Source organism: Trematomus bernacchii, unplaced genomic scaffold (assembly GCF_902827165.1).
Source record: "Trematomus bernacchii unplaced genomic scaffold, fTreBer1.1, whole genome shotgun sequence".
NCBI lineage: Eukaryota > Metazoa > Chordata > Actinopteri > Perciformes > Nototheniidae > Trematomus > Trematomus bernacchii.
The window spans coordinates 5199919-5214210 of NW_022987705.1; the positions used below are offsets into that span (position 1 = coordinate 5199919).

At 38.3% G+C, this 14292-nt stretch overlaps 1 protein-coding gene across 5 annotated transcripts; it reads left to right on the forward strand.

The window, feature by feature from the left end:
* Nucleotides 1–503: 503 nt before the first annotated feature.
* On the forward strand, nucleotides 504–13223 carry LOC117490159 (dixin-A-like). 5 transcript variants are annotated; one of them, XM_034139772.1, is made up of 20 exons: nucleotides 504–724; nucleotides 1455–1584; nucleotides 2534–2659; nucleotides 2973–3204; nucleotides 3476–3577; nucleotides 5802–5887; nucleotides 5975–6078; nucleotides 7437–7520; nucleotides 7971–8024; nucleotides 8175–8225; nucleotides 8366–8470; nucleotides 8683–8736; nucleotides 8860–8931; nucleotides 9374–9427; nucleotides 9624–9773; nucleotides 10321–10384; nucleotides 10466–10562; nucleotides 10758–10866; nucleotides 11836–11915; nucleotides 12046–13223. In XM_034139772.1, the coding sequence occupies exons 1-20, from the start codon at nucleotides 506–508 to the stop codon at nucleotides 12107–12109; spliced, it is 2037 nt and encodes a 678-aa protein (XP_033995663.1). In that variant the 5' UTR covers nucleotides 504–505; the 3' UTR covers nucleotides 12110–13223. The 5 variants fall into 5 exon arrangements, with proteins under 5 accessions (XP_033995663.1, XP_033995658.1, XP_033995661.1 ...); XM_034139767.1 differs by having other exon boundaries at nucleotides 12050–13223; XM_034139770.1 differs by having other exon boundaries at nucleotides 9627–9773; nucleotides 12050–13223.
* The last annotated feature ends 1069 nt before the right edge of the window (nucleotides 13224–14292 follow it).

Here is a 14292-nt window from a genome sequence, read left to right on the forward strand (position 1 = left end):
AGTATCCCTAGCCAAATTCTCACATTCCTCTACCCCTAGTCTTCCCATGAAATTATAGTTCTTTTGACAGTTTTCTAACTTGTTATATTCCTTTCATCCTTCTCTTTCATCCATTTTGAATCCCCAGACAACACATTTCCCCCTGTGTTACTGTTACCCAAACCCATCTTTGACCTTTAAACCACTTTTCTTTTCAATTCCCAGATTTAAACCTACACGTAGGGGACTTTGCATACAATATTTGTTTACACTATAGTATTACTACATTAGTCATTTGCCGTACTGACTGGAGGTTAGTATTCAGAACCAACTACTATTACTTAATGCCTTTATAAAAAAAACTAAATAAAACATATTGTGTGACAAAGACTTATTTTTGTAATGCTCAAATAATGTTTTAGGCAAAGAAAACATGAACTCTTGCATTACCGGAAGTGTTCACCAAAGCACGTTTACTTTTAAACCTGCAACCGGAAGTCGTGCATGTGGGTGTGTTGGTGACTTGATGCCGGTCTCCATCCAGAGTAACGGCAGCCTCCGTCAGTCAATTGTCTGTTTGTTGACGTTTTCTGGAGTACAGCAGCAGCTAGTAACGGGGTCCGTTGTTTCAGTCAATGGAGCTAACAAGCTAGCTAACGTAAATGGGTTTCCGAGTGGAAAGATGATCGCTTCACTTTCTAGAGGAAGTTTGCTGGATGAGGTTCTTCATGGGGGCTTTAATGAGGTAACGTTTACCTAGCGTTACTCATTTTGATGTTAATTATGTAAGGCTAGCCACAATTTAGCAAGCGGAAGCCAGTTGAATTTGCCAACCATCCTACAGCAAGACACCCTAACCTTAAAGTGCTACAACTTTATGTAGACATAAGTTATTCCTGCTGTTTGTTCACATCAGTTATTTAACGGTCATTTGTTTCTTATTTAGGAAAAAAAAAGCATTGTAGTTAACGGTAGTAAGGTAGTAATAATGGCAAGTTTAACATTCATCAGGAAATAAGAGTAGGACACTTAGTAGTTTTCGTATAAGTCTTAAAGTTTCATAAGCAAACGAAACATCCTATTTAGTTTACATTGAAGTCCTTTTTTCTGTGTTGAAAATGTGGTGCGTTTTTTTGTATTGTATCCCGGACAACGGGCTGTCACGTGACTGCACAGCATCGGTAAAGGTGGAGTCATCATGTGAAATAACGGGGTGTGAATGCTAAACCGTGTAACCATGGACGGAACACGAGACTTTATGATTGACCTTCACAACAAAAGCACATTTTAATAGGCAGTGAGACAATAGACGGACCCTGCCCCCACCCCCCCCTCTTGTCCCAACATAACAAACAAAGGGACTCATTTGTCATGCCTGGGTCTCAGCCTCTTTTGGCCCCTACTCTAAGCTGTGTTTTGTGTTGTGTTCCGTTGCGGTTTATTGGATTTGTGTGTATCTGATTGATGTATTGCAGCAGCAGCTGACAGCCTATGTTTCCTGGGTGAACTGTCAGCTGAAGAGGAAACCCGGCCTGAAGCCCATCACAAACCTCAGACATGATCTGCAGGATGGGGTGGTGCTCACTCAACTCATTGAGATAGTTGGTAATTACACTCATGCACCATAACACCAAGAAAAAGTGAAACATGCTCTAGTTGGAAGATTAAACTTCTCCAATGTAACCATTTCTGTTATTTATGAGTGCAGAGTTAAAAAAAATTGTATTTGTCAGTCACCAGTTCGCACTTTCACAACTGGCCGGTATGACTTTCCATATTTAAATATAATCACATACTAAGAATTTTCAGAAGCACAACACAGGATACCACTTGTGACTTGTCTGGTCACAGTTTGTCAGATTATTTGAAGATAACACTTGGTGGTAACGCACTGTAATGTTTCATTGTATTAACTGAAGGAAACAAAACAAAAAAGACACTATGTTCATCTAATTCTGTGAACGTAAAGAATGTCTCCTCTCTGCTTTTACAATAATTTTATTTAGATCTTATTAAGACAAAAAGCAACAACAATTTACAGCAGGATACATATGTTTGGTTTATGCATTTCAACCCTGTTCCTTTGAGTAAAGCCTAAACCCTTCATTGCTGCAGTGAACAAAATACTTTAAATTAATTTACAAATCACCCTCTATAGTTATAACACCTTCTTAAAGAGAAATACACATTTTTCTTAATGTTCTTTATACTCAGTTTTTGATGCTGCATTATTGTGCAATGTTGCAGTATTAGACGATTATTCCCATGGAAATTAGTGATTTTGGGGCAGATTATTTTTGTTCCAACAAAAACAATCACACACATTTTTCCTCCTAGGACTAAAACTGTGGCCACAAAAAGGATGGTGTAATTTCCTCAGACCAAACAACAAACAGAGCAAGCTATAAAGCCACTGGTCGATGCTTAAAATCATTGAACTGATCAAGTGAAATCATTCTTAATTTTTTTGTTCAACTGTACTGTACTCTTGCTCATTTTGTACTGATGATTTACTACTTTGTTTCTCTCTCTAAAATCTCATTCAAATTGACAGCTGGGGAAGTGCTGGAAGAAGTGTATGTTGCTCCACAAAACAAAGAAGAGAGCAGGAAGAATGTGGAGCAAGTGTTGCAGTTCATTTCCTCCAGACACATACGCATGCCACACATATCCGCAAGAGGTAAATCACAGAACAATCTGTTATGTTTTCATTCTCCCCTCATATCGAGAGTAGGTGTTCCTATACTTTCCTGCTTGCTGACCCTATATTATAAACATAAGACTGTATATCATGTGTTTACATGTGACAAATATGCCTCAGGGAAGAGAGATCATGTGCATGTTTATACAGCATATTCTTTGCAATATTTAAAGGCCTTTTCCTAATGATATTATGTTATGAAGCTTCCCGGCACTCCATGGTTACACCGTATATTGCAAATACTGTGCATGTGTAGGTCATTACTGATCATATGTTGCCTTTCTGTCTGCAGACATTGTCGATGGTAATCTCAAATCAGTAATGAGGATAATTCTGGCGCTGGCGGCCCACTTCAAACCCTCAGCCAATCACAGAGCTGCTTCTGGAGACGGGAGGAGTTTGACTCGAAGCTCCAGCAGCCACAACCCTCTCTCCCCCGTAGCGCTGGCTCAAGGGGCCGCTGCGGCTCTGGCATCAGCTCGACATGACGCCTCGCAGCCCGCACGCACCATACGTCTTCACAGGTATGCTGGCAGCAATAATAATTAACATAGACACAAAACCCTCAATGTCTTTCTCTAATATCCAATTATGTAATATCAAAATATTATCTCCAACAGCAGCAATAATTTGTTAGACACTTCTGTAGTCTTTGCTGTCCTCTGGTGGACAAACAGATCTGCAAAATACCATTCTCACAACTGCTCACATATTAAGTCTCTATATTTGGGATCAATTTGTATGCCAGTACTTTTTTATAGATAAATAACCTCTGCTCTGTTTGTCTTCTGTCAGTAGCTGGGGGTCGGATGCGGATAAGAGTATTTGTGTTCGTGCGCTGGTTAAGCAGTATGAAAGAGCAGCTCCGGATGATTCTGACAATCCTCAGTCTAGCAGGTAATGCATTTACTGTACATTACCTGAACTTCACAAGCATCATACATACCTGTCCTGTACATCCACACATAATCTATGATATTCTCAGTTTTTTTTAGTGTCTCCATTTTAAAGGCAGATGTGATTCAGTAGATCGTATAAAATGAGTCTCTCAGTGCTTAATATAAAACCAGAAACATGTTTGTTAAAGGAAAAGGCGAATCCTCTTTCAAACATCTGAGACAAGACCATATGAGGAGAGGAGGCACACTTCTGGCAGCATTATTAAAAATGGAAAAAATAAGATCAAAAAGTGGCTGAACCTTGGATATCATTAGCCAACCCTGACATAGAAATCACTATTATATTTAATTGGTAATATAATGGCAAAACGTATTCGCAAAGTCTCCTGAAATTCACAGGTAGTTTCATCCTTCATACACCAATCATGTTTTCTTGTTAAGTCTTTTGAATAATGCAGTGATTTGATGATAGACTAAAGAAGTTCTAAAACTTTACTAAAATCATCTTGACATTTTTTGGCCTAAATTCATTAACGAGGTTACTGGAGGTTAGTGCTTTATTGTGTCGATTTATGATTTTGAGTCTCAGTGTTTGGTAGAAAACAAACTTCCCTGTGTTGCTAATTACACTGTGCAGTTCACCGTGTCAGTTTAGTTTAGTTAAAGTGCTCTGTTATCTTTATCTTTCATCACCTACTTTTCCACTCTTTGGAAACAGTTGCCTTATTCAGTGGTTTATGTGTGTGTGCCCATGAGCGTGTGTGTTTCTCAGAGCATATGACTTTAGCAATCCAAACTTCACCCTGCCCCGTGTGTGTGTGTGTGTGTGTGTGTGTGTGTGTGTGTGTGTGTGTGTGTGTGTGTGTGTGTGTGTGTGTTTCTGTGTGTCTCTGCTAGCTTATGAAGATTTGTGCAAACCACAGGCAGATGATAGCAAAAAAGAAACAACCAGTCTCTATCTTCTGTAGTCACATGTCCTGTTATGCTCCGCTGTGCTCTTTTTAAACCATCATATGTGTACTTTATTGTAGGCATGTGTGTGTTCTCCATGACGGAAAGAGAAATGCATTGATTAATTTGTTCGTAGAATGAAGATGCCGTTTGGAAAGACAGACAGAGCAATAACCACCTGATGCTGCCGTCACACATGTAGATCAATCAGTGAGAGATGCTCAGCAGTGACTGTTGCTTTGGTTGCCATGACAGCTAGCTGTAGGGCGAGGGGCGGGGTGTGTGAGGGTGACGAGAATTGAAAGTGTCATGAGTTTGTAGAGATGCTGATGTCGGAGACACACATGCAGGGAGGAACCTAGGCTCCTCTGAAGTAGTATGGACAGTTGAGTCCACTCGTTGCCCATTATGGGGGGGAAGCCGTTTAAATGGTAAGACCACATACTCTGAGGCTGTGTGTGTGTGGATGGCTTTGCAAGTGTGTGTGAGTTTATGCTTCTTTTACGCTTATCTAACAATTACGCAATGCTACAAGGCATTGTGGAAACAGAAGGTTAATCCATAGCAGCGTCTCTATATACTATGCAGTTTGTCAGTGGTTTGATTTGCAAAAAGTTTGCAATATTTTTAATTAGCTAATTAACAGTTTTAAATAATGTGATTTTGATTTTGGCAAATGTTTTTGTTTCATTGAAAGCTTAGACATGGCTTCACCATGAAATGTATTCAGAGAGTTTATTACTTACAGATATGTATACTATATTACCACAGATATATTACAGCAAATGTAAATGCAGCCATGTCAAAGTAGTATGTACAGTAGTAGCACATAATAAGTAGGTGTTAACATTCACACACTTCTCTTGAATAAAAGTCATGAACTGGTATTTTGTCGTCCTCCAGCCTCAGTCCTCTGTCCAATATTTAGTTTTGAATATGCTAATTAACAGTTCTGAAGTATGTTGTTTATAAAAACTGTCTGACATTTAGATTTTTGCAAATGTTTCATGTCATGTGTTTCAGCTGTCATGTCACTTTTGATTGAAAGCTTAGACATGGCTTCACCAGGAAATGTATTCAGAGAGTTTATTACTTACAGATATTTATACTGTATTACCACAGATATATTACAACAAATGTAAATGCAGCCATGTCAAAGTAGTATGTAGTAGCACATAGTGTAATATATTTACATGCTGTGTAAGTAGGATTTAACAGGCACACACTTCTCTTGAATAGAAGTAACTAACTGGTATTTGGTCGTCCTCCAGCCTCAGTCCTCTGTCCTCTCCCAGAGCTCCGGCCAGCAGCCTCTCAGACAGTCAGCAGGACGACGGCCCGCAGCAGGAGAGCAGCGGTGAGGGTCACGTCGTTTGATGAGTAAACATCAACATCTGTCATTGGACAACATTAAGTAAACACTGTGTTTTGTGTGTGCATGTAGATGATTCCTCTCATGTTGTAACGGAGACGGCGTTGGAGGATTCCCTCAGTGAAACTCTGGAGAAGGAGGTGCAGGAGACACGGAAAATGGTCTCTGCTCTACAGGTACGTGCGTGCTGAGGTTTGATTATGGTCCATATAAATACATATTTTTGTTTTTTAATGTGAATATTTTTGATTGACTTTCATGTTTCGTTACTTTAAAGGCATAGTTTTTATTTTCTCATCTCCTCTCTTTGAAGATTTCTGATTTAAAGCTGGCCAATAAATACAAATTCTGCAAAATGAATGTCCACATCCCACATGGAAACAAGTCAAACTGTGTACTTCAGGATCATATATGTTGTTTAAACTGAAAGAAAATGCAGACATTTATTAGCTCCAGAAATATAGTTATACATTACTTGAAAGAATCTGATGCTTCGGCTCAGACAGTGCTGTAGCACATGTGACGAGAGCATGCTCTGTTTGCACATTCAGAGGGTTTTCATTTTCCTGAACTCCTTGTTATTGGGATCTTACATCTTTCTATACATGCATGTTCACAATTTAATGGGCATGATTTTAACCAAAATACGCCATAATACCTAGTATAGCTTTTACTCCTCCAAATAAGGTAACTATTAATGTACATTTTTACATTGAGATTGTGCAAAAAAACATTATTCCCAAGCTAAACCTACCTTGGAAATGTTCCCTAACCAATACTGACAAGTCAAGATGCCATTGTGTCCTTGGTAAAGACACTTCACCCTAAATTGCTCCTATGGGTATTTCAGTATTGATGCATTACATGTCTGATATATGTCATATGTAATGTAAAGCGCTTTGAACACTTGTAAAAAGCGCTAAAATAAATGCAATTAATTATTATTATCATTATTATTATACACTGACAATCGATTGAGAAAATTGAGATCGGGCTTTAACAATAGCACTTACAATGTCGGTTCACAGGACATTTCATCATTATCTGGGTTCAAATAAGATATATTCTCTTATTTTATTTAAAAGGTTATACTTGTAAATGTATTTGCATCACGCTTGTTTTTGCTTTGATGTATGTGTCCATCTGTCTATGCTTAAACTGTATATTCATATCTATATCTTTTTTTATACACAGGTTTCTTTTAAAAGACAGATCCAAATGTCAATAAGATGTGGATTTACTGAATAAATAAATGAAATAAACCAAATAACTTAGTGGGACAAAGCATAGTTCTGGCTTTACTGGATCATGTCTGTGCTGCTCCACTCTTTGATCCTATTGGTTGGTTGCAGCACCTGCGAAGGGGTTGGGATCTGGTAGGATACAACCACAATTCTGACAATACTTTCAGGCCATTTGTGCTTAATATGCGTCAGACAACTCAACTTAACTTAACTTGTCGGAGCTTTCAGAAGACAGCGGCCTCGCTCCAAAGTACAAACCGAGTCACATGTTGAACTCTCTGTGTTTTTAGGCCCTGCTGCTGCATGGCTCGCTTCCTGAGGACGAGCAGGATGTGTCCTTCTGTTTGGACCAAGGCAATGCTGAGCAGCAACTGGTAGTTATACACTAGGTTCTCCTTTTGTTTTTGTTTACTTCTCTCTGTGCTTCTCGGCTCTCTCACTTTTCGGTGCCACAATCTCTTTGCTCGGTCTCACCAGCTCTTTGTGTTGAGCACAGATCATATTTCTTCTTCTTTACTGTGTGCGTGCGTGTGTGTGTGTGTGTGTGTGTGTGTGTGTGTGTGTGTGTGTGTGTGTGTGTGTGTGTGTGTGTGTGTGTGTGTGTGTGTGTGTGTGTGTGTGTGTGTGTGTGTGTGTGTGTGTGTGTGTGTGTGTGTGTGTGTGTGTGTGTGTGTGTGTGTGTGTGTGTGTGTGTGTGTGTGTGTGTGTGTGTGTGTGTGTGTGTGTGTGTATGTGTGTCAGAGGGTGACACGGGTATCGGTGTCACTTCTTTCTCAGTCCATTGTGGTTCTCACACACATTACTTCTTCTCTCCCTCTTTCCAGGTAGTCATTCGCAGCCGTTTGGATCAGAGCATGGACGAGGCTCAGCAGCTGAAAGTAAACCATTTCATAATTTGTTGTCTTTTAAAAAAAATATTTTCTTTTCTTGAAAGGACACTCACATTTGAATACTGAGTGAGCACATTTATGTAATGCACACCGTGATTAATATTAAATTCAGAGCGTGTTGTTTGCTGTTTGCTTCAGAGGGAACTGTTGCGCTGTAAGCAGGAAATGAGAAACATGCAGGCAGTCAAGGTAAGACACATCCTGGTCTGCAGTTAATTATCTCATTGCTCAGTTAAATACAATTCTGGCTGCTTGCTAACTGCCTGCTTGCTAACTGCCTGGTGTGTCAGGGCCTGCTGTTGACTCTCTGTTGGTTTGTAAATGTTCAGGATGCCCAGCAGCAGAGAATCTGCACTCAGGAGGCATCGATCCTGCAGATGAAGCAAGAACTTCTCAGAGCCAGCATGACCAAGGATGAACTCAACAACCAGAATGTACACAATCTATTTCATTTTTAAAAGTCAAAATGTAAAACTTTTAACTACGATCACAAAAATGTTTTCACAAAATGGGACCAATAAAGTCAATCTTATCTTATCTTATATTTACTATCCCATTTGTCTAAATACACATAGCAACACAGCAACTTAACATACAAAACGATGTATGTTACTGTGTATTCATTACTGTGTACTCTCTGTTATAGGCTGAGCTACAGTGGAAGATGGAGGAATGCAACAGGATGTGGGGTGAATGCAAGGTGGAGTACCTCTCTTTTATTGTAACCTATATGAGTTCTCCTGACTTTCTGTTACACAGCATCTGTTACATTTCGTTTGTATGACATGATGAACCTCTCTTCTCCTTCGTTGACTGGCTGCAGAAGGAGGTAGGACAGAAGGACAGACTACTGCAGCAACTCAAACACAAGCTTGAAGAAAGTAAAAAAAAGCAGGTATGTGAGCCAGTTCTGGGATCTCAAATGGGAAATATGGTGGGATAAAAACCTTCTGTCCATCTCAATGCCATGTGTGAGAACCAAAAGTTATTCATTTACTCTTTTTTTTAAAGTGCCCTTCACAGTCTTGCTTTGCAGTTGTTCTACTTCAGCAAATGAATAGTAAGACATACTTAAATGCATGAGGAAAGTATAAAACATACTTCACTAATCTATAAATCTGATGTTTGGAATAGATATATTTAAACTTTATGGCAGGTTTATTTAAGTGTGTTTTAAAGTCCATTTATTGCAGCATGCAGGTACTTTCTTAACTAACATTCTGCATCAAAATCTTTACAGCCCAGTTTTATGTTACATATTTGGTCTGCTTCAGGCAGTCACACATTCAGATATACATTACACAACTGACACTTAGTCTTCTTTTTTTTCTTCATAGACAGAAAACAACGGATATTCTTACTCTGGAAATCCTGCTCCCTCCGTGTCAGATGTAAGTATTGTTTCTTTTGAAAGTCTGGTAAGTTAGTCAGACTTTTTTTGAGGCTACATTACTATAAGTCAACTACAGGGAACTCCAAAAAAACAATTTCAAATGTCATGCATAAAAAAGTACTGTAAGGTTTGAAACAATTACGCAGCGGCTGATGATAAAATGAGCGTTTGTGTTTTTGACATGGTTTTGCTAGCAGGCAGAGGAGGTTCAGCTGCTCAGAGATTCACTTCGGAGTTTGAGGAACAACTTCCGAGATCACGACCCGCAGCACCACACTCTGGACACCCTGGAGCAGGGCATCGTGTCACTCATTGACAGACTGCATGTTGTGCACACACACAGGGTACGAGCACACTGACTTCCTAAACTATACATAAATTGCCACTTTAACATCTGACTGCCTAATGGAGTAAGCATAAATGAAAGTGTAGCATCCGGACTAAAACCACCAGACTCAGGGACAGTTTCATCCCACAGGCAATAAGACTGTTAAACACCTGAACTGTTGAAACAACATCCACAATATTCATCTGGCTGCTACTTAAAAATTATTGATCTATTTACCTAGTATCATATTTCAATGACTTGCATATAGACTCTTATTTCACTATTTCAACTATTTTCTTCTTTTATTTACTATTTACTATTTACTTGCACTATATTTTTCTGTTTATCTGTGTTTTGTGTTGCACTGTTGGAGAAGCCTGTGACACAAGATTTTCATCGACATAACTACACTGTAGCTATGTTCGTTTGACAAATAAAGAACCTTGAACCTTGGAGACGAAATGTTCTTACTACTGTAAATTCACATTTGTTCTAGTTTGTTTTGGCAAAATGTAGATATTTAAAATCATAGAGGGGAATCAACATTTTCTCAAACACAACAGGGAAGGGGGAAGTCTCCAAGACGCAAAGGCCAACTCACTGACTCTGAAACCTGGTCTTCCACAAGTAAGTTATTCCAAATCTTACCTCCCAAATTCAAATGCTCACACATTAACAATCTAACTGACTATGTTTCTGTTATCACAGCTGTATGTCACACCAATAGTGGGTCTTCTGCCTCCACTAAAATTCTTTATTTTACTGGAAAATCCCCAACACCTTCCATGATCAATATACCGAAAAGGTGAGTTTATGTGTGTATAAAGTGTATTCTTTCCAAAAAATGTAAATATGTTGCAATGTTTTGGTTGACAGACAGAATCGATGCTGACAATCATAACACCTGCATTTAGGCTTGTCAGCAATAGGAAGAAAATAAGTACAAAAATATAAAATAAAGCGGTCATGATGAGTGTGTTTTTGTGTTCACATTGTACAGGCTGGGTGAGGTGACTTTAAAGGACGTAAAGGCAGCTGTGGATCGAGAGGGAAACTACAGGTATCACTTCAAGGCCCTGGACCCTGAGTTTGGCACTGTGAAAGAAGAGGTGAGAGAAGGCGTAGAAACAAATAGATAACAGGACAGTCATTTGGTGCACCCTGGTCTGAATAGAAACTGAATAAAACTCAAATTAAAACATTAAAGTGCACCTATCATGCTATTTTGAGGCAATAGCATAGGTCTCAGATATATAAAAATATATAAAAAACATGTCTATGAAGTGTTTTGCTCAAAAAACCAAACAGATCACCCATTCTAGCCATGCCTCATATCCCTCTATTTCACTTCCTGTTTCAAAAGTGCTGATTGTGGGTATAAAGCTTTAAAAAATACAAAATTGATACAAAATTAAAAAGGACGGGCTGAGCTCATGCGGGACCCGGCAGCTACTGTCTAAACTAAATACTGCCGTGATGAAACGCCATATCATGGATTATCAAGGATTATTTCTGAAACAGTATGGAGCTCAAAGGCTTTCTCTCTTGCCGGTTATACCACAAGGTGAGTTCCTTTTTATTTCCTGCTTCTTCACACACATGCTCTCCAGTACAGGTTAGCTCTGAGTGTTAGCGATGCTAATGTGAACACCGACCATATTACGTCGGAAACAGTCGGGCATTGTTTCTGATAGCAACTTTCTGATAGTGCCGTGGGTCCACATTTCCGATATTACGTCATATCGGACGCAAATCTGGATCAGCTCCGTTGTACCCCCGTTTTTAGAGATTTGGGTACGGAGGAAAAGAGAGAGGGTTTTATTTTCTGACGCTGCGTGAGTTCCCTGACACACCGGAGACACATATTTATGTATAAAAGACATCAGAAAGTGCATTTTGCATGATAGGTCCCCTTTACAGTAAGTACTTCCATCTAGCCTGTTTTGTGCAACACTTTAAAGATCCTTTTACACTTGACCGTGTGCAGAAAAGCAGTGGAGTGGATGAGGGCTGAAGCAATCTTATGATAGACACTTAACATTTGTTTGAGTGTACGCTGTATTTATTTCTTTGTGCAGGTATTTTTGGATGGAGCAATCATTCCAGGCTGGGAAGGAAAAATAGTGGCTTGGGTAGAAGAGGACCATGAGGAAGAAAGGTACTGCATTATTTCTGTATCTCTGTCTCTGTTTTCATGACTCTCAGATAAGCAACGCATAATTTTTTTTTTTTTTTAGGCCATTGTAGGTGCAAGCTAAGCTGCCATGACACTCTGTTTTTGCCCCTAGTCAGGATGATCCAAGAGGCCCATCCAGACAACTGTTCACCGGAGGCACCAGTGGACACTTCTAAGAGCCAACCAGCCAGGTTTGGGATATTAGCTGGTACTAAATCACACTGATAGCCTTAAACACTCTGTAACTAGAATATCATCAAACTCAGTGCCTTAGAAAAGCTGTTTCCATCATTTGCTTATTGCCATGCTGTACTGTAGTATCAAAACTGGAAAGTAGATGGACAATTTATTTAAATTGCCTTTTTCTAAACACACAGTTGTGTTGTTTCTTCTCTAGTTAAGAGGTTGTTACTGTTAAGAGGAAAAAACATGTTTATTCTCATGTTGAAGAGTTCAGTATCACTTTTTATTCTTGTGTATTACTAAGGTCTTTGGAACAAGCCGGACTACATATTAGAAATATGTATGACTACATTTCAATCTTACTTGTGAATGTAAAGTGAAATTACAGTATTATCTACCATAGCATAAAAATTGAGAAAATGTATTTTGGGTGAGGAAAAAATACCACTTTTATAATAGAAAGGTTACAAGCACCGAAAAAGTAATGCAAACTTTGTACAATTTCATTTTGTTTTAGTAGTTCACAAGGTTTGGTGACATTCTGAACTAATGCGTACAAATAATCTGCCCAGAAACCAGCTTCTTCTACTATTAATACGTTTTGTATTAACATATAAGTGTATATATGTAAATACAAAACACTTTTAGGCAGGCCGCAGATAACACAAAGGGTAACAGTCATCTTGAGATGTCCAAACAGAGAAAAAAATGTAGTTCAAAAGAAAAAACTTCTGAATTGATATCATCAGTTTCAGCAGAAAATACCTTAGTTCTAATCTGGGTTGATGTAGACTGAAACGCTTAAACTGAACTGCAATTCGTGAAAAATAAATGATGCTGGAACTTTTGTGTTTATGTACAAATACAGACGAACAGCACTGTTGTTTTGTTTACTTTTTGAAATTGTTTTTGTACATTTGTGTAAACTTATTTTGTCCTTACATTTTTTAAGTTTGTGAATATTCTTTGTTCAAAGAGAGATTCCTGTGAGATGTGAATTTTACGTCAGAGATTTAAAGGAGACTGCGAGAACCACCCAACTATTTATGGTGTGTGTGTGTGTGTGTGTGTGTGTGTGTGTGTGTGTGTGTGTGTGTGTGTGTGTGTGTGTGTGTGTGTGTGTGTGTGTGTGTGTGTGTGTGTGTGTGTGTGTGTGTGTGTGTGTGTGTGTGTGTGTGTGTGTGTGTGTGTGTGTGAGAGAGAGTGAGAGTGAGAAAAGCGATCAGGATGGACCTTTGTCATATTTTCCTTCACTCTTTATCTTCATGTTTGGGATCAATGTGTTTACCTTTACTAACAAGCCAACTGAAATTTGCATCAATTTACTTTTGACCTGTTTTAATGCCATAACTGCCTGAACTGTAATATGTAGTTGGAGAGATGGTTATTCAGAATTTGTTTACTGAAATATTTCACAAAATGTGAAAACTGTCTGTTAAAAATAAAAAGGACCTTTGTTGAATGTTAGAAAAGACAGATATTTTGAAATAAACCAAGTTTTGTTTTATAAATATGTTCCGTTTTTTATTGATACTGGAGACGGTGGGGTTTTTACTGATAAAAGCTTCAGATTACCAGGTTTTGGCAATTTAGCTCTTAATGTTGTATGTTTAACAAAACATAATTTTATCTATGTTGTCATGGAATTATATGAGCTTAAAACCTTAAAGATAAATAGAAAAAGAGAGGAGAGAACTAAAGAATAAGGTGAGAGTAACATTGTACTTTTCCAGTATACATTTAAAACAATTATTACTGCTTTTTGTTTATCTTGCATTGAAAAGTAAAGTTACATTGACATTTTATCCTCACTAACATATTCATTATAAGCATTATTTTGTAATCTTGTTATTTTATCATCTCGCTCATTCACTTACATCGTAATACATTTGATTCATTGTTGATTTGGCAACATATTTCAAATGCAAATGTCAGGCTCCAAACCTTTATACAGTCTATGCTCCAAACCCATTGAATTATTTCACTGCCATCGTGTGGACACTGATATAATTGCAGCTACCTTGCGAATCCTTCTCTTACAGTTTTTAATTTCAAGTTTTAGGTTTTTTGATACATTTTTTGTTTCTCATTAACTTTGATTAAGATTTTGTGGTGGATTTAAAAAAAATTAAATCGTATGTCTACATTTTAAACAGATATCGTTTACGACACTTAT

Bases quoted from the DNA above. Each gene is read 5' to 3' on its own strand.
- LOC117490159 (XM_034139767.1), top strand. From the start codon at position 506: ATGCCGGTCTCCATCCAGAGTAACGGCAGCCTCCGTCAGTCAATTGTC. The intron at 3,205-3,475 runs GTATGCTGGCAG...GTCTTCTGTCAG, and splicing joins CGCACCATACGTCTTCACAG to TAGCTGGGGGTCGGATGCGG. The intron at 8,471-8,682 runs GTACACAATCTA...TCTCTGTTATAG, and splicing joins ATGAACTCAACAACCAGAAT to GCTGAGCTACAGTGGAAGAT.